Source organism: Lipophrys pholis (assembly GCF_963383615.2).
Source record: "Lipophrys pholis genome assembly, chromosome: 15".
Classification (NCBI taxonomy): Eukaryota; Metazoa; Chordata; class Actinopteri; order Blenniiformes; family Blenniidae; genus Lipophrys; species Lipophrys pholis.
The window spans coordinates 13,246,641-13,271,102 of NC_137642.1; the positions used below are offsets into that span (position 1 = coordinate 13,246,641).

At 41.5% G+C, this 24,462-nt stretch overlaps 2 protein-coding genes across 3 annotated transcripts in view; one reads left to right on the forward strand and one right to left on the reverse strand.

Annotated features, from left to right (window-relative positions):
- wdfy4 (WDFY family member 4) overlaps positions 1-24,462 on the forward strand; it is a 37,394-nt gene that overhangs the window by 11,336 nt on the left and 1,596 nt on the right. Inside the window, exons 20-61 of one of the 2 annotated variants that reach the window (XM_080481491.1) lie at positions 73-291; positions 512-690; positions 797-1,028; positions 1,220-1,371; positions 1,460-1,571; positions 1,652-1,842; positions 1,925-2,077; positions 2,409-2,482; positions 2,839-2,997; positions 3,124-3,218; positions 3,309-3,405; positions 3,537-3,739; positions 4,045-4,211; positions 4,293-4,406; positions 4,496-4,678; positions 4,763-4,921; positions 5,359-5,485; positions 5,572-5,723; positions 5,947-6,185; positions 6,273-6,391; positions 6,496-6,687; positions 6,799-6,908; positions 9,298-9,375; positions 9,488-9,679; positions 9,765-9,840; positions 9,934-10,148; positions 11,757-11,905; positions 12,217-12,328; positions 12,571-12,656; positions 12,740-12,802; positions 16,247-16,289; positions 16,412-16,531; positions 16,613-16,736; positions 16,827-16,933; positions 18,001-18,151; positions 19,254-19,345; positions 20,522-20,731; positions 20,824-20,944; positions 22,824-22,981; positions 23,301-23,459; positions 23,585-23,764; positions 23,965-24,147. In XM_080481491.1, coding sequence (XP_080337617.1) covers positions 73-291; positions 512-690; positions 797-1,028; positions 1,220-1,371; positions 1,460-1,571; positions 1,652-1,842; positions 1,925-2,077; positions 2,409-2,482; positions 2,839-2,997; positions 3,124-3,218; positions 3,309-3,405; positions 3,537-3,739; positions 4,045-4,211; positions 4,293-4,406; positions 4,496-4,678; positions 4,763-4,921; positions 5,359-5,485; positions 5,572-5,723; positions 5,947-6,185; positions 6,273-6,391; positions 6,496-6,687; positions 6,799-6,908; positions 9,298-9,375; positions 9,488-9,679; positions 9,765-9,840; positions 9,934-10,148; positions 11,757-11,905; positions 12,217-12,328; positions 12,571-12,656; positions 12,740-12,802; positions 16,247-16,289; positions 16,412-16,531; positions 16,613-16,736; positions 16,827-16,933; positions 18,001-18,151; positions 19,254-19,345; positions 20,522-20,731; positions 20,824-20,944; positions 22,824-22,981; positions 23,301-23,459; positions 23,585-23,764; positions 23,965-24,147 — 6,047 coding nt within the window. Of the gene's footprint in view, positions 1-72; positions 292-511; positions 691-796; positions 1,029-1,219; positions 1,372-1,459; positions 1,572-1,651; positions 1,843-1,924; positions 2,078-2,408; positions 2,483-2,838; positions 2,998-3,123; positions 3,219-3,308; positions 3,406-3,536; positions 3,740-4,044; positions 4,212-4,292; positions 4,407-4,495; positions 4,679-4,762; positions 4,922-5,358; positions 5,486-5,571; positions 5,724-5,946; positions 6,186-6,272; positions 6,392-6,495; positions 6,688-6,798; positions 6,909-9,297; positions 9,376-9,487; positions 9,680-9,764; positions 9,841-9,933; positions 10,149-11,756; positions 11,906-12,216; positions 12,329-12,570; positions 12,657-12,739; positions 12,803-16,246; positions 16,290-16,411; positions 16,532-16,612; positions 16,737-16,826; positions 16,934-18,000; positions 18,152-19,253; positions 19,346-20,521; positions 20,732-20,823; positions 20,945-22,823; positions 22,982-23,300; positions 23,460-23,584; positions 23,765-23,964; positions 24,148-24,462 lie in introns of those variants that run through there. The other variant, XR_013936029.1, reaches the window with a different exon arrangement.
- Positions 13,006-14,980, reverse strand: lrrc18a (leucine rich repeat containing 18a; the record flags this gene model as incomplete). Its single annotated transcript, XM_080481886.1, has 2 exons — positions 14,886-14,980; positions 13,006-13,843 (listed from the first exon to the last, which is right to left on the reverse strand). The coding sequence occupies exon 2, from the start codon at positions 13,837-13,839 to the stop codon at positions 13,006-13,008; it is 834 nt and encodes a 277-aa protein (XP_080338012.1). The 5' UTR covers positions 13,840-13,843; positions 14,886-14,980.

Consider the following 24,462-nt stretch of genomic DNA (forward strand, 5'->3'; position numbering starts at 1 on the left):
ATAAGAGCATCTCTTCACTTCTGGAGACAAAATCAGAATACAAACACTAATCATTTGCTTCTTGTGTGTTAGACTGCCGGGGTTTTCCTCCCACAGCTGGGCTCTCATTCGCCTGCTGGTTCCAGATCAACAGGTTCAGCTCAGCCTGTGACTCCCACCCGATCCGTCTGCTGTCGGTGGTGCGCCACATGTCTCGGACTGAACAGCAATACATCTGTTTGTCGATCTCCTTCTCTGCCTATGACGGCTGTCTGGTCATCTCCACTGAGGAGGAAGCTTATACATACTTGGGTATGAGTATTTCAGTCATAAAAGCTTCAAATTTGTCAGTGTTTGTCCTGTATGAACCTGGTGAAATGTATTGCTCCACAAGGAAGTTTAAGAATTAAATATTTCTTTCTCACTTTCACGATCATCGATTTCCCAAACAGATGATTTCTTTAAACTCATATGATTGTTGAATGTTTTGCTTACACAACAGAGATTGTCTTACCTCATGTTTGTTTTATAGATATGATGGAGCCAGAAGTTTCCACTCCCACTTCCCTGCCAACGTCACTGAGGTTCAGCTGCTCCAGCGTGTTGGTCCCCGGTCAGTGGCACCATCTGGCTGTGGTCATGGCCAAAGACATTAAAAAGAGCTGTCTGGTCACTGCCTACTTCAACGGCAAGGCGATAGCTTCTGGAAAAGTAAGACAAGGCGAGAGAGAAAGAGAAGCCAATTATTGAGCAGGTTATACTTCTAATGTGGCGTTTATGTATCGTTATATATCATAGCCTCTCTATTCTCTGTCAGATGAAGTACATTCAGCCCTTCCCGGGTCAGTATGTCTCCATGGACCCCACAGCAGTGATTGATGTGTACGGGCTGATCGGGACACCGGCTCTCTGGAAGGAGCATGCAGCTCTTGTGTGGAGAGTGGGCCCTGCTTATCTTTTTGAAGAGTCTTTGAGCCCTCAGGATGTGTGTGAGATATACACACAAGGCACTGCATACACTGGAAATTTTCTGGCGTTGCACAAGACAGGTGAGTTGGCAGATAGTTGCATATAATTACTTAATATCTATTTAATGCTTTATTAGTAACAAATCTGATGTACGATGTGAAAACATGTTGACTGTTGTCTAATTCAGGGCTAGGCTGACTTTGGTGATGCAGGTATCGTTTCACCTCCCTATCTCGCCTCTGTGTGTGTGTGTGTTTTTGTGTTTGTTCAGGCTCTGATCCAGATACAGAGTCTGTATCGCTCAAGCTGGTCCCAGAGGAGAGGATCTCATTTGGCATCAACCCAGCAATTTCTACCTTAACAACTGTTGTACAGATCAGAGAGGATTACAATAAGGTGGACTGCAGACTGATTGCTAAAGAGGTAAGGAAAAAGGGCGTTCATGTTCTGATTTTTATTTTCGTTTGTTAAAAAGTAGCAATGACTTACTTTGCATTGCGTCTAACTACAGATGGGGATAACATCCAGGGATCAGGCCACCCCAGTCTTTCTTGCTCGAAACATCAGCCAGCATCTTGGTGGGACAGCTCGCACCATCGGAGCATCCCTGATGGGACGTTTTGGTAAATAAATGAAAAACAGTTTATATTGGAAATTTATTTACTGACTGGGACTCAGCTCTTTTCCTCTTCCTTCTTTCTAGGTGTGCGGATATTCAATCCAAAGACTGCATCGGATGCTTTTCTATATGTCGGTGGGCCTGCAGTTGTTCTCAGCCTTGTTGCAATGGCACCAGATGATAGCTCTTTGTATGCAGCTGTTAAAGTCCTTCTTTCTGTACTGGAGACCAATACCGCTATGCAGCGGGAAATGAACCGCATCGATGGCTATAAGGTGCCTTTTTAAAATTGTTGCTAGTTGATGTTAAAGTAGACTTCCAGGCATTTTATTTATTTGCATTCTGCTCCTCTTGCAGCTGCTCGCCTTCCTGCTTAAGATGAAGAGCAATCTGGTGAGCCACCGAACCTTCCAGTTGGTTCTGTATCTTTCCAGTTCAGTGGAAATGAGCTGTGGCTCTGGTTACATACAAAACACACCAGCCTTTCAAGCTCTGCTGTGCAACCTGGAGGTAAGGCCCCAAGCATTTGCTGAAAAGTTGATCACATGCAGGGAATGGATCTTCTTTTTTGTCCCAATTTTGTCAGTCTTGTATTTGAAAGCTTCATCTCATACCCTTCTCCTCAACACACACACACACACACACACACACACACACACACACACACACACACACACACACACACACACACACACACACACACACACACACACACACACACACACACACACACACACACACACACACACACACCTGCCTAAAGCGTTTGCACAGTACTCTGCCTAGGAGCTCATCAGAAAGAAAATTGTTGAAATATCAAGTTGCCCCTTTACTGTTTCAGGTCTGGCAGGGCACATCTGACGCTCTGGACCTTGCAGTTCTGAACAACTTTGCTGAAACCCTGAAATCTTCCTGGTAACTTCAATATAGTTATTAGTGTGTGACCACAACATACAGAACACGTAGCAACCCTAACCTGATTCATCATTAACTCACATGTCCAACAAGTTGTATGTTATGGAATAAAGAGAATTTAGTTTAGAACTGACAGCCTTTATTGGCTGTTCTGTCAACATCTGCAGCAACTTGTCATCAATATCATGGAGGTTTACGCCACAAATAGTCAAGGGAACGCTCAACAAAATCAGTCACAGAGGCTGAAGAGAAGCCTGAATTCGTACATGGATTGCTGAATTTGATTTTCTGTCTGTGGGAATGGATTGTGATTGATATTAATGTCTGATCTTTTTCTCTCGCTGTATCCCTGACAGTGACAGCACAAATGCAGCGATCATGCACAGTGTGGGCCTTCTCCCAAAGCTGCTCTTTGAGCTTTGCGATCCTGCTGTGACTATTCAGAAGGTTAAAGCTATCGCATGTGTGATCGCATCCCTCCTAAAGGCTCACTTCAGCCCCCTGGATTTACGCAGGTCAAGCCCGGATTCATCACAGTTCTTTATATTTTATACAAAAATATTTCTTTCTTATTTGCCAAATTAATTTGATTCTTCTGAAGTGAACATTTCTTTTCAAAGACTGCCTTTGTGTTTGATTAGACTTGGCCTCTTCCTGGTTTACACACTGCCTCCTTCCAGTAATACAACTGAAATCAGTGAGATATCTGAGGATGATTATTGCCAGGACGCATCTGGTACAGTATATAACAACCACGTAACATGTCCACATGCTTAACACAAGTTGTTACTGGCACTGACCCAGACTTGTCTCCTCTGTGCTGTAGCTCACAGTTCTGGTCCAGCCAACCTCATCTGGATACGCAACCAGATGCTGTTAATGCTTTGTGAAATCTTCGACTCAGACAGCCTCAGAATCAATGAGTGAGTCCCATCTGTTTTCAGCTAACCAAAATAAGAGCAAAAAAATGTATTTTTCCAGCATTCTAATCTTCCATAATGCCATGACAGGAACACTAACTGGATTGGTTCTTTGTGGTTTTATTCCCCACTAGTCAGCAGAAAGCAGCGTTTGATACCTTGGGCAATGATTGGTTCCTGCTCTTCCTTCAGCCCCACCTTCACCACTCCACCTTGAAGCTGGGACTTATTCTTCTTTCACATTTTCTGTCGAGTCCCAGCCTGCAGAGCAGCTTCAGAGATGGCGTGCTCCCAGTGACTCTGGTGGAGGGCATGGAGGACCCTTTCTCTGTCATGGGTGCATATGTTGAACATTTTCTCACAGTAAAGCACAGAAGTGATTCGTTTCGTGAAGTAATGATGACAGCACATTGGAATTTTTGGATATGATGATGAAAAAATTGGAATTATACTAGATGGAGTGATATATGTACAGATGCAGTTTAAATAGAACAATACCAAAAAAAATCTCATACCATTATTTTGCATGAAAATGAACCTCAGCAAGACTTACAAGATATACTTTTTTATTTTTATTTTTTTTAAAGAAATGTGATTTTGATTTCTTCAACTTTTATTCCCAATTTCTTGCCTTGTTACCAGACAACCTCCGAGCCCAGTCGTGGTCTTATGAGTGCTGCAGCACAACGTGTCCGGGCTTTGATGTTTTACGGGAGCTGCTGATCAGACACTCTCACGTCCCTCAGGTATATAAAGCCCTGGCTGCTCTGCTGCTGGGGAAGAAGGCCAGTTCCACAACAGAAGGAAGGGTGAGTCATTTCTTTTTAAGTATTAATCACTGTTTCCATTCCCTTTCCTGCAGTAATGTTTTATATTTGTGTCATTTATAGGAACCTCTGGATGGCGTCTTACAGTCACTTATTGACGCTCATGAAGACAGCGATGAGCTCTGTGTAGAAGGTGCAACAATCCTACTGGAATTGGTGAAAGTCATCAGCACTCGGGTAAAAACTCATCTTTCGATAGTTTCAGTATATTTACGTATCTAAAGAAATTGATATTTGACAGTGCTTTTCTTTTTTTGTTTTACCAGCCCAGTTCCTTAAAAAAACACATGTTGAGCACTGATGTGTCATCACGTGAGTTGCAGTTCTCAGCGAGTGTGATGCAGTTCTTCTGTCTCCTTCATAATCTCTGTCCAAGAGACCCACTGTGGGCATCACCCACCTTCCTGCATGCACTCGCTGGGGTTGTGTACCCTCTGGAAGTATCGGAGGTTTGTCTACTACTCTTGTTTAACAAAAACTCTTCACGCGTCTCATGTTTTATTCATATTGACATGTTTGCTCATATCTTCCAGGGTGTCAGTGAACTTGGGTCAGTGAATGTAGGAGAAGACCAGTTTGAGATCCATGCAGCCCGAAAGCCAGTGTTTGACTTCATCCGTATTCTACTAATGGACAGTCTTCTGAACGTGTCTGCCAACACCAACACACATCCTCTTGTTCTACTGCTCGAGGTGAGATCACACACAAGTGAAAGCAATCATTTGCCATATTTTTTCTGAATAAAACTAAAATAAAATATACGCACGTGTTCAACACAAACATATTATTGCCAGAAGAGAGAGGTTCCTCACTCAACGATGATACTGCAGACCTCTCATTTCTCCAGAAGGTGCCACTCTTTGCACAGTTACAAAACAAGGCAGGACCAAGGAACTGCTGCTGAAATTATTCTGCTTCAAGCAAAAAAAAAGACTAAACTCAAAGGCCAAGCACAACAGACCTCTATACAAGTGTTTTCTATTACAAAGCTCAAATTTTACATGGTCACAATATAAAACAAGGTTTTTCTGTTCTTTGTCAGGTGTGACACAATAATAAAAAAGAAAATGTTGGAGAAAAGCAAATGAGCTGTACAAATCCATTTATTATTGGCAATATTTTATTTCAGTTTTGCCCTGATGATTCATCGCTGGAGCAGAAGCAGCGTTTTCAGACCGAGTTGCTTGAGTTGGTTATGAACATCGTACACATGCTCAGTTATGAAGAAGAAAACAACACTCATCTCAGCTCGCATGGTAATATTTTTTAATGCGTGCCTTTCAAGGTAGATGAATCATGAGCGCATAAACCTAAACACACTCCTTTTGATTGCATCTCTCAGATTCCAACAATGATCAGCCTGACGGGCAGATCGGCACATTGATGGACAATGTGGTGCTTCTCAGTAAGACTTTGCTGCAGACAGTTTACAGCGGGTCATTCCTGGGAGACTCTGAGACTTTGCTGAACTTCCTTGCAGATCAGATTGTGGTGGTGAGATGACACATGCCCGCTGACACCTGGATAAAATGTTACTTGATATGATTAAACCTTTGAAATTCATAAATATGTGATTTAGGCTGAGTCTTTTTTAAACTTTTTTTTTTTTTTTTTTTTTTTTTTTTTTAAATATAGAATTGAGAAATTGGCTCTGATATAATTTTATTTTTATTTTTTTCAGTTTATTTGTAACACATACTTTGCTGCATATTTTCAGGCTCTGGAGAGAGGTCAAACACAAAAAGAGAAGATCGTGTCCGCCCTCTACTCGTGTACCAATAAAGTCCTACTTCATTTCTTGTCTCAACCGCGTCGCACCAAAGAAGAACGACAGGTTCTTGTCAGGACTTTACGGACTTTTATGGATCGATGGGATGTTGTCATGGCCACGTACAATTCAAATGTGAACTTCATCACTTGTGTGCTTCATTGCCTGCTACTGATACGGTCTGGCAGGTAATGGTGCAAACCAAAACTAACAAACGCACACACTGAAACTTGACTAGTGGGAAATTCTTAACAATCACACTTCTTTTTTTCTAGCTATCCTGAAGGCTTTGGGTGTGTGACCCAAAAAGTGCACAAAAGTAGAACTTCATCCGGCCAGTTTGTCGCCAATACCAGACTTTCGGAAAGTCTCTGCAATGGGGCAGACATGACTGGTACGAGGCTCAAAATGTTGGAGTTAATCACTTTACCCCTTCAAGTTTTGATTCATCACTTGACCACTCAAGTACTTCTGTGTTTGTCTGGGTGTGTTTTCCAGATGAAAGCCTTCTAGTTTCCTTAGCAGAAGCATGCTGGTCAAAAGTCATATCGGAGAGGCAGCACATGCTTGAAGAAACCGCCAAGATGGAGATCTCTGCGAGCCACACTGTGGAGACGGCGCCTCTCAGCATGACTGAAGTTAGCCCTCTGTGGGAAGAGATGGCACACAAAGCCTGGCAGCTACACACAGGTTATCTGTCACTTTGTTAATAAATGCAGATAGAAGAAACAAACAGAATGTTGTTACCATCATTTTCACATCTGCTTTTCTTTTAATTTCGTCTATGATAACTTCTTTCAGAGTCCCATAAGAAAAAGGCTGCGAGTACTTCTCTAAACACGTTTGATGTGATCAGCAGTGCTCTCCGCTCTGCTTTGGGCAAACAAGGTCAAGAGTCAGGAACAGTGGAGGTAAATATTCTCTCAAGTTACATCAGTGTTTCGGAACAGAGGGGGTCTGATGCTTGTCACCCTTTGAGGAGTATGGGGCTGTTACCTTTTCCCAGGTGTGTGAGTGCTTCCCAGAGGGCTCTCCAAACACTCATCCCAAAGTCACCACTGTGCCTGTGTTGTCCAGCCCTGCAGGGATGTTTGATTATTTCTTTAAATAGATTTGGATTATCACAGCTGATTGCCCCTGAGTGGGCATTGTAATTGATATCTGTTAGGCCTATCCATGGGAACACTCACTACAACACACTGTTTGCCGCTGAAGGTTAAAGACGCGTTTATTGTTGTTTTTCCCCCTGAAACACGTGGCCCACATCATTAGTTCCCCCACAACGCTTAAGACGTCGAGCCATCTGGAGCAGGGAGCAGGGACATATTACTCAGGCACACAGGCATGAAATTACCGCGTCTGTGTGTCTGTTTCACACCCACAAAGTGTGTGTATTCTTGTTTGTGCACTTCTCTTGCCCACAGAAATCGCATTGGCAATTATAGTGGTACCAATCTGATGAAAACATTATTCATTTGATGTTATTCCTTATCATATCAGTCTTTGACAGGCTATCAGAGAGGGTGATGAATTGTTTTTCCATCTGAGAGGCAGGGAAGAAGAGGGAGGGAAGCTTTCTTCCTCTCTGTAGTCAGCCTCACTTTAAGCCGCAACATGCAGTGAGTGTTGAAAAGAAAGAGAAAAAAAACCCCATTCAAATCATCAGCAATGGTCAGCCAGTCCACTCGTATTTCCATCCATCCTCATGAAGAAACAAGCGAGTCATTAATTAATTTCGGGATCATCAACTTATGACCTTTTATTTAGCAAGTCATGAGCTTATAGGCAGTCTCTTTTCAGTCATTGGATCCAGAGTCACACATTTCTACAAAGCACTGGTCATAGTTAGTGAGTCTGAGATATGTACTTTTATTGAACAAAAAAAGAGTTTTAAAGCCTACTGTAGGTAATGAATGAGAAAATGGAGACAGATTTTGTCCTCAGTCAAGCTTCAGTGCAATCCTTCCCGAGATTTATTTCATCAGCGAATGCAGTTTCCATAATCATATCTGTGTCCTCATATTAGAAAGATAATTAACAGCACTAATGATCACGTTAAGTTCATTACACATTCACTGCCAGCTCAGAATGAAGTTGACATTATGTTGCCTTATCATCAAAGGTGGCGTATTGTTGGGAAGTCATTAAAATGGAAATGAGTGTGATGTTCTGATGTTAATTGCAGAGGGAAGCGATGAGTTATGTATTTAATGCAGCATTTAAAAAGCCAATGAGGTTCCTATCTGCTAAATGGGGTAATTAATGCTATATATTACTTATGTTTGTCCAAATGAAGGAATGAAATTAGGAGATGATGATGCCGACTTGCTGTTTATCTGTCATAACATGGCTCTAGTTCGCAAACTTCATTATTATTCTCTTTTCTGTCTGTAATATTTCTATAATCTCCCCTCAAATTACTCCTTTATTTCTTTTTCTGCACAACTTCTCATTTGGAAAGGCAGTCAGTCATTCAGAAACAGTTTTCATTCTCTGTGGAGGGGGGTGGGGGGGGACTTGCCGAAGTTTGTCAACTTTTAAACATGGATTTATCTGGAAATGATCCCAAATTTATGCAGCTCTTGAAATGCAGAAGCAGTTGTTCTTTTCTTATTGTACTTGAAATCAATTATTCCATTCTTGGACTGCAAAACACAGAATTAGCATCTGTAAATAAGACTAGATATCAAGAGTTACTGCATGTTCATTCAGTCAATTAAATAGCTTTCCTGGGTCAGCTGTGAGGATGGACACATGTTGTTTCACTAGTCTCTCAGCGAGCACTGCTGTGATGATGGGCTTAATGAAGCAGTTAACAGTCAGAATATGATCCCGGTGTGTCTGCTGAACACTAGCATCCTGCAGTGTCAACACAGCTCTGTTTTGGGTTTTTCTATTATTCATTTCTTTTCTCTTTTAATCGACCCATAAATACTGACTCACACACAATAAAGGCATAGACACACACACACACACACTTACCTTGCCCTTGACTGCGGTGTGGCTCAGTGATATTAATGTTTATGTTAATTAGATCATACCAACAAATGATTACATTTCCAGACAGGGTTATTGTAAGACTGTTGCCACTAGCTTATTTTGCCCAGTGAATGCAATTTAGAACTGATGTAATTGTATGAATGCATTGTAATTGCATGAGGAAACAACAATATCATTATGCATATACAATTTTGGTGAGCATGATGTGTGTTGTATGTGTACAATATGAGTTTGGAGAAGAGCGATTGTGCTGCCTCCATCGTTTCATTTGCACCCGTCGGGTGACTTCTTTCTTTTAAGGAGTTCTTCTTCTGCATGGAGTCCCTTCGAAGCAGAGGCCACAGCATGTTTGAGAACATGAGAACAAACCACTTACAGGTTTGAAAATTTTGCTCCCATGAAGATACATGGACATATTTAATCAAAGATGCTCAATCAGGTCTTTAAGAGTATCTCCATCACATTTGTTGGTTTTATTTCTGCATTCCAGATGCGAGCCACTGAATGGGAGCGTGTGAGCTCAGAGTGGCTGCTTGTGGAGGCCGAGTTACTGAGGGAGAGAGCTGTGTTCGGCCCCGGCCCCGGAGTGCTGCTGAGCCGAGACTGGGTGCAGGATGCTGCAGAAGGACCCAATCGGACGAGAGCACGCATTCGCAGAAAGGCTCTACGACGATCCAAACGGGTATTGCATCACGCTTGAAGACATGATCTGATCTGCAGAGAGCAGGATTTTTCTAATAGAACTGCAAAAAAATTTTTGATGGCAGGTGCTTGGATCACTGTGTCTGGGTTTGAGGCCCGGCTTTACTGAGGAGAGAAAACATAGCGCAGAATGTGACTCGGGTAAAAAATTTTTTTTTAAAATATGATGTGTTTTGTAATTTACTAGTGAATTGTTGACGTTTAGTGGAAAGATGTGTCTTCATTTTGTGACAGAGCCCAAGATCTTGTGTGAAGTTGGTGCAGAAGCCAGTGAGGATGACGGGGATAAAGGACAACACTGTGATCGTCTGACGTTCTTTCCCGTCTTGAATGAGACGCCTGCCGTCACTGAGGGTCCACTCGACCCCGCTGCCACTGAACCCTGCTCTCACACACAAGACTGCCGCGACATGCGTATCATCCTGCAGGAGCTGCACCCTGGAGAGGAGGTACTGTGGGATGGGAGGGCGCGTGGTTGTACTGTGCTGAAAACATGCCTAAATACCAGCACAACTCCTTCTGCCCTACTAATACTCACAATCATAATTATCTGATGTAGACTGAGGGATTCCAGTAGCCCAGCGCTGCTATCAGATTTTGATCTTTCCTCATTAGTATAATGTTTTAATGTTGAGGCCCAGCACAGCTCCTCTCATTCTTACAGTGAGTAAGAAACCAGTGCACATGTTGACAGGGACTCACATTGCTCCGGCAACCAGCCGCGGCTTTTAATGTTTCTGACAGAAGTATTAATAAAAACAGTAGGAGGTGATGCAAGCTGTCTTACATCCGCTTAGTAAGTGTGTGATGTGTGCAAGTGTGTCCTGTTGTCTTGCAGTGGTTCAGTGCATGAGTCCTGCTGAGCTTCCTGTCAAATGAACACAGTCATTAGCTCTGAAAAATGCACACACACTCATGGGCTAACACACACACACACATGCAGTAGCACACAAAGGGAGACTCACTCATAATTAGCTTGCAAGCGCCAATAGTGTGATTATGACAATAATGTGTGTGGGGAGAAATCAATGGTCTGACATTAGGCTCTCAGTCAATAAAAGTCCTCCTTTTCTTTCCTTCCTCCCATCATCAGCTAAATCACCCTCACACTGATAACGCATATCTGTCCCGAGCACAGTTAGAAGATAAGGAAACAAGTTTATTGTTTTGTATTTAATCTTTGATAACAATAAATTCAACTATTCTTTTTTTTTTTTCCTGAAATATAGTCATTTTGGGGGGACTGTAGCCGTAAAACCAGTTTGCAGCCACTGATGAAAATTAGCATTAAAAATTGAATATGATATAACTCTGTGTGTAATTTATTTGCCATGTCGCTGCCACTCACTCACCTTGATTCTTCATAAAGGCGTGCACATTGTAAGTTATACCCATCAAGGCATGGCATGTCACCGTGTGTGCATTCAGACAAGAGGTTCTGATCACTTATCAGGTTTCTTATTGTGTCTGTGGCAGTGATTAATTCTCCTAATAATAGCCATGCAAGACCTCCTTCTCTTCCACCAAGTGTGTAACACGGTATCTGGAGGTAGGGGGTGTCTGATTTGATTAGTATAAATTGTGAGGGGCCTGCGGGTGCGTTGGGGCCCCATATGGTTTTTGGGCACCGTGTCCCAAAGGGCCTGCAGAGGGGCCAGCGCCACGAGACAGCCAGGTGCGCGCACACGTTGTGAAATGAGGGGAGACAATAGAATTATCTACGCATTATCACAATGTAGTTAGCATTAGCTACAGCCAGCGCTGAGAGCTGCACGTGGGTTCACTTTGGCACTGAATGAAACACACAGTTGCACAGATGAAAAAGGGGCCAGACCTTCTCTTCCCCATCAATCAGCCCTGATAATGAAGTGTTCAACTGTGCCTTTTTAATAATGATTAAAATATGTGATTAAAATGATCAATCAAGTAAAGTCTGAAGTGCCTGTGCATCTGCCATGTCATGTCCTAAGAGAGAGAGAGTGAGATGTACTGATGTGTATTGCGCCTCTCACGTATGGCTTAATGTATCTTTCTCTTATGTGTGTGTGTGTCTGTAGGTAAAGGCCAAGATGTGTGTTGTGATGGTGAGTGGCCTCAGAGTCTCGGAGGGCTTGCTGCTGTTTGGAAAGGAAAGTCTGCTCCTTTGTGAGGGTTTCACGCTGAGTCCTACTGGAGATGTTTGTTGCAGGAAACACTATCCCAGCAGGTAAAACCGTGTGAAAACATGCATTATGAAATTCTACTGTAATTATGCCAACAAAAGGATCAGAAGCAATGAAGATATTGAAATAAATTACAAAACTATTACCTCCAGACTTTACTCCATGTGTTTAATTCAACCCTTCATTGGAGTGTCAATCACAGATTATTATATTTTATTTCATTTATTTGATTTGAAGATTTTGGGGGGGGGAATGGTTCCAGGAATCAAACTGCTGAATTACATGTTTCTGGCATGGTGACAGCCTTTGTTGTGTCACTCAGCTTTGCTATAACATGTATGTCTCTTTCTGCCAGTGTGAGGGATTCCTTTGTTTCTACCATGCTGAGCAAAGAGCTGCCATCCCGTTGCAGACGCTGGCTGTATGAGGATATCAAGGCTGCTCGCTTCATGCGCTTTCTTTTAGAGGTACGAAAACGTATTTCTACCACATAAGGCTTGAATCGGCATGGATCTTTCATTAAAGTATGCCCACATGGAAATATATAATATGGCTGCATTTTATGTTGAAGTTGGTCTCTAATCACACATACAAATCTGATGTGTTGTAGTTTTTATGAGCTCTGCTGATTTTGTTTGTGCTTTTGGTACCAAAAAACAAAAGTCCACTGAAAGCAAATGTCACTGCAGCTGCTTTTGTTGCTTTAAAGGACAATGCTATCGAGATTTTCATGAAAAATGGACACTCGGCGTTCCTGGTGTTCTTGAACAAAGACCACGTCTCTGCATATACAAGGTGCCCCATACACTAGATCCCACAGCATTTATATTTTCAGCATCCTGTCTCTTAAACTTATTGTCGTCTTTTTCTTTTTGCAGGCTGAGCACAGTTGTGCCAGTATTAAAAGGAAAAGGAGTCACTGAGGTGATCGCTAATGCCAAGTAAGTGTCAAGTGTAGTACAGTCTTCCAGCAGTATTTAAGAAAACCAATATTTAACATGAATTATGAAATGCATGCAAATATGGCAGTGAAACATATGTCTCTATTTTACACATACATATTAAATTGCATATGTTATCTTAAGATCAATGTTCTTTGCCATTTACCAAGATGACGGCAGTTGTTTGTTTGTTTCATTTGCATTTATTTCACATTTTGCTTCATTCTCCACACATCCTGACTGACTATGGCCACAGAGTTTGGTGTTCTAAGTCCAGAAATAGTCTTTTGTTTTTTCTTGTCAGACATGTCACTGCCATCTTCTTCCCCACTTGTTTCATCTTTGCATTTCTCGTTTTTGTCTTGACTTTGCTCTTTTTGGCATCTCTTGAGGCATGTCCTGCACAGACTGTTGTCATGAACCAGATATGCGTCCTTCGCCGCCTCTTTCTTTTCTCTCAGCTCCACCCCACCGTCTCCCTGTGAACAGGGGTTTCGCTTCACATTTAACTTTGTGAGATTTGGGTACGCGTTCACAAACTCTGGGAGTTTGATGAAGAGGTTATCAAACAGGCCTATCTCTTGGAGACTATCTAATGCCACCCAAGAGGGAGGTAGGGTGTCAAGCCGGTTCATCCCGAGATTGAGACTTTTGAGGTTGCTGAGGGAGCTCAGTGCAGAGGGTAAACCCGCAGATGTGAGGCGGTTGTTGGACAGATTGAGGTGGGTCAGTAACATCAAGTTGCCGAGGGACTCGGGCACAGACTCCAGCTTGTTACTGTGGAGATCCACCCATCTGAGTGACTCCAAGTCTCCAATGTTGTCTGGGAGTTTCTTTATCAGGTTGCGGCTTAGGTCCAATTCATCCACGTTGGTCAGTTTCAGGAGACACTTTGGGAAAATGGTTATACCCATGTTGCTAAGTGTGAGTCTGTGGCACCCATCAGGGGTCTTCCGTATGGCCTTTTTAGCCATCTTGAGCGTCACCTTTGTCCCTTTGGCTCCTTTTCCTCCTTTTCCTTTTTTTCCTTTGGGCATGATGCTGAAACGTACAGAAAATCACAGCAGTTCAGATGAGAATCTCCCCTTCTTGACATTTGCCTCAAGAGGCTGATCTACAATAATTTAACCAGTAGGCACGATCACATAGTGCTATAGCAAATAAATGTGTTTTGTGTATGTTAATGTGTAAGCATATGTGTGTAAGGCTGATGTGATTTATTCAGATACAAGAGCTTATGTATGGCCTGGGGCGGTGGAAAAAGCATTCTCTCTGAGGAATGAGAGCTTGAGCTGTGTGTGCGTTTGCGTGTGTGCGTATCTCTCGGAGAGTGCGCACGTATGTGTGTCGCAGTGTTGTGTCTGCACTAGTGCGTGCTCACCCAGTGTAGCCCATGGGGGTATTTAAGAGCACGACTCTCTAATTAAGGCTAATGCTGGGGAACAATAGGAGAGAGGCGACACTGGGTAATACAGCAAAAACAAATGAGTGTTGATGCTCCCTCACTGTTCAACTGATTGACTTGTTTATTTTTTCTTGCCTGAAAAAAGACAAAGTGTGTATGTTTGATCCACGTGCAAGTGTGCTGACAGTCATGGATGTCCTGTGCTCTTATGTGTGTGTGTGTGCACAAAGAGTCAAATCAGGACTTTGATAAATGATAGTTGGGGAGTGTTGGGAGTGTAATGAGGGCTTCGCTCTTCTCCCCTCCTTGTCTAAAAGAGCAAGGTGTGTGTCTGTTTGTGTCTGTGTTACACCCCAAGGCCCTCTCTCGCCTCATTCATCATCCTCAGGATGAGAGAGGTTAGCCACTGGTGCTTGTTCCTATTATAACCTCCTATAGAAAACTACTGCATGAAATTATTGCCGGCAATTAGATAACACATACTAGGCCAAATGCAATGATTGATTTAGTGTAGTTTTGCAAAATAATTTGGTAAGAAAATGGCTGCACCTTCACTAGCCCTTGTTTTTTTTAATCTTTTTACCATGAGTATCCTCATTTCATCACTCAATTCATATACTGTGGCATGTTTTATTCACATTTTCCACAGCAGTAGTGCAGAAGAAGACTTGTACTCACCGAATTTTCCTGGAATGATGGTAACCGAGGGAACAGATTGTAGTACCAACAGCTTTAGCTCCGGTGAACTATTCCTTTATCCCGAAGGTTTTCAGCCTGTATGGCAATAAAGTTTCTGCCTTTCTGTACGAAAACACAATTAATCTGCATATAAAGTTTGATTACAAGATGTTCTAACAATACCTGCTGGTCCCTTTTCAAATGTGGTAACGAAATCAAGAGGAAAGATCAAGAAGTCACAATTTGTGTATGTCAACATTTACGAAGCTTCCCGTCACAAAACAGCAGAGACTAAAGGTTCCTCTTGTTTTATAGTGTTTCTTAGCAACAGTGGTGCTTGGCACCAGGACTTTATTACCATGTTACTGGCCCACAGAGAGAGAGAGAGAGAGAGAGAGGCAGGGAGAGTGAGAGGGAGAAAGAAAGCAGTGATTTCAGAAGTAGGTGATCACTTTACTCATTTCGATTATTATTAGTTATAGACATAGTGTTTTGCTTAAACAGAGCAACCTGGTGTTTTGTATGCCATTGTTTGAATCAATTTGTGTTGAAAGATTAAAATGTATGCGCACAGTTATTTTAAATTTTTTTTTAAACAATCTGGTGACACCCCTCTCAAAGTATCATCTTCTATAAGTACATAATAAGAATGCATGGGTTATATATAGCGCTTTTCAGGACACTCACACTTTACATTGCATTATTCATTCACGCCATACTCGATGGTGGTAAACTACGTTTGTAGCCACAGCTCGACGCTCTGCGCTGTTCCAATAGGGTCTCACCCAGCTCTGCTCGGGCTCTGACCCTGAAGAAAGTACTAATTGCACCTCACAGTTTAGGGCAAAAAGCGCTAACAGCCGAGTTCGGTGATGGACTGTTCTATTCGGTTTGAAACAGGACATCTTACACAAGTTGAGCTGACCTGTTTAAACGGCAAACATTAAGATCTGTTGTGTGAGAATCAGCTTCAAATTGAGTGATTCAAAACTTCACCCGACAAGAAACGAACTTGACAGTTTGTCAATGTACACTACTCAGAAAACCTGTCCTCTAACTGCCACAGTTTCCACACAACCTATAGATGGCAAAATGAGCCACAATCCTCAACATCTCTACTCTGTGTTTTTGCTACATACCGTTGTTCACCTCGATCCCATAACTGCTCCTACAGCTGTGTACACACAACTTCTGTTTCCTGAGTCCCTCACTCACCTCTACTCTGCCGCCTCTCTGCTCTGCAGTGGTACATATTAACTCTGGTTGCCTGGCAACAGAACAAGCATGAAACTTTGTGTGTTGGTGCGCAGTGGTCGGGCCTCAGTTTCCAATCCAAGGTGTTTGCTTTGATTGTGCTCTAGGAAGACTCCGGTGATTGAAAAGACAGCCCTTCTTAAATGGCAGGTAATACAGGACATCTTCTTCTCCATTTTCATATACGACGTTCCAGGTTTGTCCCATGTATTGTTGCATTTGTAAAAGACATTTGAGCTTCCTTCTTTCTTTTTTTTTTCCCCCGCGCCAAGAAAGGAGAAATAAGTAACTTTGAGTACTTGATGCATCTGAACACCATCGCCGGGAGAACATACAATGACCTAATGCAGTATCCAGTTTTCCCCTGGGTCGTGGCCGACTACCAGTCAGAGGTAGGTCACCTGTGTTTTGAACATGTTGTTTACTGCACTACCAAAGTGCAACTGGTTTAATCTGACCTCTGAACCTTGCAGACACTGGATTTGTCAAATCCTGCAACTTTCCGTGATCTGGCAAAGCCAATGGGAGCTCAAACTGAGAAGAGGAAAGTCAAGTTCATCCAAAGATATGAGGAAGTGGAGAGCAGTGAGAGTGAAGGTGTCTATCTGTGTGACCCGGTCTTATTTACACACAATGTGACTCTTTGGAATACCTTTTTTTTTAACTGTTGGTCTAAAATTGTTCTAGACTTTTCAGCACGGTGCCACTACTGTACCCATTACTCCTCAGCCATCATTGTGGCGTCTTTCCTTGTCAGGATGGAGCCATTTTCACACACCTTCCAGGCACTACAGGTGAAGACACAGAAACCAAATGTTCTCCAGCTGTTAAATTCACAGACTGCACAGTGGAGTAGTGGTTATCACTTTTTGTGCACAGCAAAGAAACTCACGTTATAGTTCTTCGCTTCAGGTCTTTCTCTGCAGAGTTTCATCGCTTGCTCCAGACAATTAGACCGCAAAACTTAAGCTTTATGCCATCAGAAACATTTTGTACTTTGGTATCAGGAGTGCTTAAAGAACAATGTGAATCGTCGAAATAATAGACAAAGTTAGTTGAATGATGACGGGAGAATGCACAGTCTGTTAATCAAGGTCTGGGTTTTTGGATGAAAGTGAAAGTTTAATCTGTTTCAGACTGCATCTTGTTTCTTGTGTTTTTACCAGCGCACGTGCACCTCTGTAAACCCAGTTCTCCACAGGCCCACTGGCTTTCATCGCTTCAGTGTTTTGTTTTTATCTTCAAATGTAATTTTGCTAATATTATGAATCTAATATGAGCTATTTTCAGCACTCAAGACACTGTTTCAGTACTGTTTTGGGTATGAAAGCTGACAATAGAGAGATATTTTAATATATATGCAAATAATTACAGAAAGCATCTAAAAGAAGCCAAGGCAAGGAGGCACAGATGTTCCCAATTTGCTGTACAGCATCCAGTTGATTGTAATGAAAAGGCATGCATATTTGATAGTCGGAATAAAGCAATAAAGATGTTAGTCTGGTGAATTAAAGGGCCTTTTTGTCTTCTGAAGCACATAACGGCTGTGCAATAATATACATAACTGCATTTATTTCTCTAACAGAATTTGCTAGTATATATGTTATTTTCATTCATTGCAGTAATTGTTTTACTGTAAATTAAATTCTCCCTCATGAGATTTATATCAGAACTATGAAATTTTCCAGAAAGATGAAAAGCTTCGTTCTAGTCGTAGCAAGTATTTCCTGCTTACACAATATAATGGAGAATATAAAACATGGTTCCTGACACCGAATCGGGCAGACTGCTTTATAAATGTGTCTTTTGGAAAGTTTGGCTCAGGAGGGTTCTGACGGGGTTTTGTCCGGTTTCCCCACAGGGAGGGTTTGATATCCCCGAGCGGATGTTTTACAGCATAAAGAAAGAGTGGGAGTCGGCCTCCAGAGACAACATGAGCGACGTCAGAGAGCTGACCCCAGAGTTCTTCTACCTACCTGACTTCCTGCTCAACTCCAACCACATCCATCTGGGTCAGACAGAAAAACTGCTTCACTCATAAGAACTGAAAAACATGCACTCTTTGTTTGTTATGGGGGTTTTTTTTGTCAGAAATTGTGGCGTTGTTAATACTCTAAAACTTGCATTATGTTTATAGGATGTAGATTTGATCACAGACATACATTAGAATTTTATGTCCTTATTCTATGATACATTGTCTGGCTGCATAAGGTTCATGGACACAGCAGTTCAAGAAAGGGACACACTATTGTTGAAACTTAATGGAGTTCCTCTGTCATAAGAATTAAGTATCATTAATCTGATTAGATTTTAGGTTTTTTTTTATTTTTTTTTTTTACATAAATCTTGGTAAGAGGGAAAACAGATTTTACTGAAATGAAGTCAAGAAATAGCTCAGATTAATTCCAGATAATAAACCTACAAACACTGACATGTTGGCAACATAATCTGTTCACTAATTAGCTGTTTACTTAATCCGATTATCATGTTAAAAAGTAGAGAGTTTTTAATTCCATGGCATTTCTACTTTGAGTAGAAGTTGGTATACCCTGCTGTACATGTTAATGTTTCTAATAATAGAGATATTTATATATTTGTTTTGTCATTGTTTCACAATGCAAATATGATTTAAATAAACTTCTTTCATTGCTTGAATTAGCTTTAAAATCAGAAAAGTATTCACATTTACTACTTTTGTTTTATTTACCTTTGGCAGCTTAATAACAGTGGACTTAATGTAGTTGCTCATAAAACGTTTTCGTGAACTTTGACTCGATTGCTCTCGCCGCATCCTTTGTCCTTGTTTTTTTAATGGCAAATGACATTTTTCTGGCGGATATATAATCCAGAAACTGATTGTGTGAAGCTGTTGGTATGTAAGTGGAGGGAAACACTTAAAACATCCATATTTAATATTTAGATAGTCATGCTTTTACATATCGCCCCAAAAAAAGGGCAAACAAGGATGGAAACCATTCCATGATGCGTAACTACTTAGTGCTTTCAATAACGAAAGACTCACCAGAGGGCCTTTTTATATCAACTCAAAGTTTACAGAGATTGATGTGATGAAATGTGGACTGCTTACGGTGTTGTACATCTTCATTGCTTCAGGTTGTATGGAGGACGGTACTGCTCTGGGAGACGTTGAGCTGCCTCCATGGGCAAAAGGTGACCCCCATGAGTTCATTAGAGTCCATCGAGAGGTCAGTGACTCCTGCCCTCGCCGGGCCTGTCTGCTTCAATTGGCCATTCTGGCCTGTTACATAGTAGGACTTTTCCCTCAAGGCTTAATAATGTTTGTCAATACCAGCTGATGCATGTATACAGACAACCCACTGTTTTAGTATGTCCAAACAAATATCTACTGTAGTCGGTTGCAGTCACAGTTTGTCTTTAGTCAATTTCTCCACACTATATTCACAACAGTCCCCGTCTCATTCATCAGATTCTCGAAAGACCGTTTTGTCTCGCTGACTTTAGTTCACTTGCATTCTTTTGGTACCAACAGTTTTCACGTATAATAACCAATTCTTCTCTCGAACAAAGACATGCACAAAAAGGCATAAATCTAAAGTTTAGATGACAAACATGGAAGAACAACACACCTATTTAATTTGATTCAGGGAAAGCGGTCTCTTTTTCTTAATGCCATTATTTCTGTTTATGGGTTGGATATTCTCAGTCTTCTGTTCTCAGCTCTTCCGTCTCTTTCACTTTGAGGGGTTATTGTGTATCTCTGTTTTTGTTGTTCTCTAGTGGTGTTATTTCTTCAGCACCCTCCCTTTTCCCATTCCCGTTGCATCTGTGATGGTTCTTTCTGTAATCTACTGAACTACTCATATTGCCCAGCATTCTCATAAAATTTGTGACTTCAAAAGATTGGTTTTTTTTTTTCTTTCTTCCTCAGAAAAATTAACTCAGGACAATATATCCTTGTTATGATGTTCTCTGCTGGTCCAGGATGGGTTTATTAAGGTTTGGTGCAAGAAGATAGCTGGTCATAATGCCCACTTTTCCACTTTACCTCTTTAAAACCAATATCTTCCTAATTCTACCCAAATCATTCTTTAATTCTAACATGAAGATATGGCCATAACACAGCTGTGCAGCACCCTGTTGGTGGAGACTTCTAAATGGACTTTTTTGGAAGAAATCATACAGTATCTGATTAATCTTATTGGTTGTGCTCACTCCCTGAAGTTTTCTGTTTTCTAAACTCTCAAAAAAAACAACTTTGACTTATGGTTTTGAGCCCACTATATTAACGAGTGCGACACAATGTGGGTTTTGAGACTTTTCAAGACGTGCAGTACTTTTGTAATATGACATGACTAGATGGCTTTATTTTGTGCAACGGCATCCCCTTCTGTTTGCATTAGGCTCTGGAAAGCGACTACGTCAGTTCCCACATTCACCTGTGGATCGACCTCATTTTCGGGTGCCGGCAACGAGGTCCGGCTGCTGTAGAAAGTGTGAACACTTTCCATCCTTACTTCTACGCTCAGAGAGGCCGACAGGATGTCAAGGACCCCTTGATTAAGAGCACGATCTTGGGATATGTGAGCAACTTTGGCCAAATTCCCAAACAGGTGAAAAATGGGAAAAATAAGTAAAGTACATTATTTGTTTGTGGTGCATCATATTGGTTTTTGAAATAAATCCTCATGTTTCTTTTCTGAAGCTCTTCACCAAACCCCACCCACCTCGCAACAGCTCAAAGAAAGAGGGGTCAGCACATTCCTCCCCGACTCCATTTTTCGTCAATCTGGATAAACTGAGGACAACTCAGCAGCCATTGAAAGGTACAGCGACGCAATCAGGATGTTGAAAGCAGCATAGGGATTTTTTAAAAAGAGATTTCACCGCTTAAACAGGCAAAAAACCTTCTAAAGGTTTGTTTTGAGCATTTTGTAAAAAAAAAAAGGGGTGGGAAATTAGTTTGTTGCATGAATGCTTGAGAGCAGACAACTCTGTTTTACTTAGATTTTTTATGACATTTAATTTATTTTTTATGTCTATCGGCTGGTCATATATAAGGATTACTATGGGGAAGCAATAACTTGTATCCTCACCGCTGATAAAGTGAATCAGCACAAGGAGGGATGGATAGACCAGAGGGAAGTGTGCATCCCTGGACTCAATAAAGGTATACGTGATATCTGCTTCAGTATAGGCACGTATGTGAGTGCTTCCAGTTCTGTCCTCAAATTAAGATAAAGAAGCACGCACTGTTTAAATCTCACATTACTAAAGTATAAAGGAAGAAATATCTACCTGCTGTTTCTTGAAAAGAATTTGTCTGAATCAGACAGCCTGTTGCTTGTACTGGCTATTATGAGAACTTTTATATCTGATAATCAGCAACGTCTCTTAAAATGCAGAAATTAAAACAAAAGTGAAGTTAAAAAAAATAAAGTTGGGAGTTTAAATAGAATGTTAAAAGATTTACTGTAAAGTATAGTTTCCTGAATACACTCCACCACAGCAGCTACTGCTCACTTTCTATATTTGATGTATTTGTTTGCTTGTTTATTTATTGTTCCAGGTGTTGGCTCGAGTCAGACTGGCTTTTTTCACAGTTTCTATTGTAGCGAAAACTCATTTGTTACAGTCTGTTAATGCATATTTAGTATCAGTCACTAGCAAAATGTCAAACCGGTCCTTTAACTAAATATATAATAATATAACTGAACACAATACGGTGTTACAAATCATACATATTTTCCCAACAACTGAATAAAAATTTTGTTTTTTTCCTCCACTGAGTAGATGAAATTTATTCAATTACAGCCATCTTCTTTGGGCAGTATTTTATGTATTTTTTTTATTGCATACCATTTGATGTTGGTTATTGTACTCGGGATGTGGTGAGGTCTCAGGGGAATCATTGAAATGGACTGAGTGTGTCTATAGATTAATTTACACTACAGAAGGGTAGAAGGAGCTATCTGTTCGAGCTACAATATGGAGATGACTCTTCCGCTGAGCCCTACTTAATAATCTGAATATCCCTACAGGCCCACTGAGGGAGAGGAGATGAATCTGCGAATGCTCAGGGAGAGATTCCTGCATATTACATTTCATATTAAATCTTAGGGTGTCTGATCTGATCAATAAGCAGATAGAGATGAATAGGAGCAGGAACGCTAAGAGTAATGCAGACCAGAACTCCTTTCTAGGGATTTTAGAGGGAGATGTGGTGATGGGATGTAATGATTTCTGCCTCTTCCTGCATGAATAGGTCAATTACAGGCACAATTACAGCCTCTCTCTCTCTCTCTCTCTCAGTGCCTCTTCCTCATACACACACACATAAAAGTTATACTGTCCAGAATGCAGGTGCCCCCCTAGGACCGAGCCTCAGCTTGTTTCAACCTGGGAATAGCCGTTTTAATTGCTCGGTATTCTGCGGTCAGTTTAATGAAATTCCTTCCAAGTTTACACTGCCACCAAACTCTTTAATGTGATGTTTTTGAAGAGCTATTATCTTTATCTGGCCTGCCAAGTTTATTCAGCCGCACTAAAAGTAAAACAAAGACTTTCTTTCTATAGTCTCACGCCAGTTTTTTTTTTTTTTTTTTTTTGTACATATGACTTTATATAGTTGACTGGCATTTTATTTTTATTTTTTTTAAATCATTCTCTTTTTGCTGATGGTGCCCCCTCTGAACCTTATTACAGAGCTGCCGAGAGGCCCAGTCGGTCAAATAGTGTGTCTGGAAAAACAGGTCTTGGTCCTGGAGAGGAATCGGCTCATTCTGTCACCCCCGCAGGGCTGCTACTTCAGCTGGGGATTCCCTGACAACAGCTGTGCCTTTGGGAACTGTGGCACAGAGAAGGTATCTATTGAAATGAGTTTTCTATGTTCTGGATTTCTATATGTTTCAGCTATATGGAGTCACATTCAAATAATAGACACGAATGTAATGTAGGACTATAGAAGAGGAATTGATCAAAGGCTTATTTATGTAAACAGAAACAAATGTCAGTATAGTTGAAATAGTTTAATTATAAAAAAAGAAACCAAATTAATATTAAGTGAATTTGATTTTGTTTGATTTTATATAAGTTTATATTACCTACATAGAAATGTGCTTGCTACCAATTACTTGATCTGTGTGTGTGTGTGTCTGTCTGTGTGTGTGTGTGTGTCTCCAGCCGTTTGCAGTGTGTGAGAGTTTATGTGACTGGGGCGAGACATTGTGCTCTGCCTGTCCCAACCCAAAAACCATCATCACTGCAGGAAGCAGCACAGTTGTGTGTGTGTGGGATGTGGCCATCAACAAAGACAAAGTCACCTGCATGAAACTCAGACAGGTCAGATTGTCTGCATTACACATCAAGGAAGTAACAAGGAGTTCGAAATGACTGAAGTTGAAATGATTTTTTCCACATAGTGTTTGCTCACACACTCTCATACTGACCCTGGTGTTGTTTTGTAGCCGCTGTACGGTCACACAGCGGCAGTGACGTGTCTGGCCGTGTCTGAAGTCCACAGCGTCATAGTGAGTGGCTCCTGTGACCTCACCTGTATCCTCTGGGATTTGGAGGAACTGACTTACATCACCCAGTTAGCAGGACACACAGCCAGAGTTTCTGCTCTGGCAATCAATGAACTCACTGTAAGTCCATGTCGTCTTTTTCTTTGCTTTCCCCTGAATGTTTTGGCTCGCCGTCATCGTGTTATTCCCTCGCACAGCATGAGGAAGGGAGGATTCTCTCCGCTGACAGCATGAATATCCTCATCTTGTGTACTCTGCTTTTTTTTTTTTATTGTATGTCTGTGCACACTTACATTTCAACACAGTGTTGCTCTGTCCAGGGTGAGATTGCGTCCTGTGCGGGACCCCTGGTTTACCTGTGGACGATGAAGGGCCAGCTGTTGGCCCGCACTGACACTTCCTGCGGCCCTCAGGGAGACATCCTGTGTGTGAGCTTCACACAGCGACACGAGTGGGACGCCAAGAATGTCCTTGTCACCGGCTGTGCAGACGGTGTTATCCGGGTGAGTTGTTTTTTTGTTTTTCTTGCCTGCAGTAATGTGTTAGGAGGACATAGTTACTGCCCTCACCTCACAGTGGAAAAATCTCCCTGTGCATAACTCATACTTTATCACTGTGAGTTGTTGCTTGGTTTAAAACAGTATACTGTTTGGTATTCAACTCATTACTTCGGCATTAGCCTGGCAGGTGCTGCTTGGGTGTCCATCATGTTTTTATTAACAGAATACAGGTTGTGTGTGTTTGTGACTCTTTTGGATTAAAATAAACATTTGTTATTTCTCTGCAATCAAAGCTGCAAACTCTAAATTGTGCTCCAA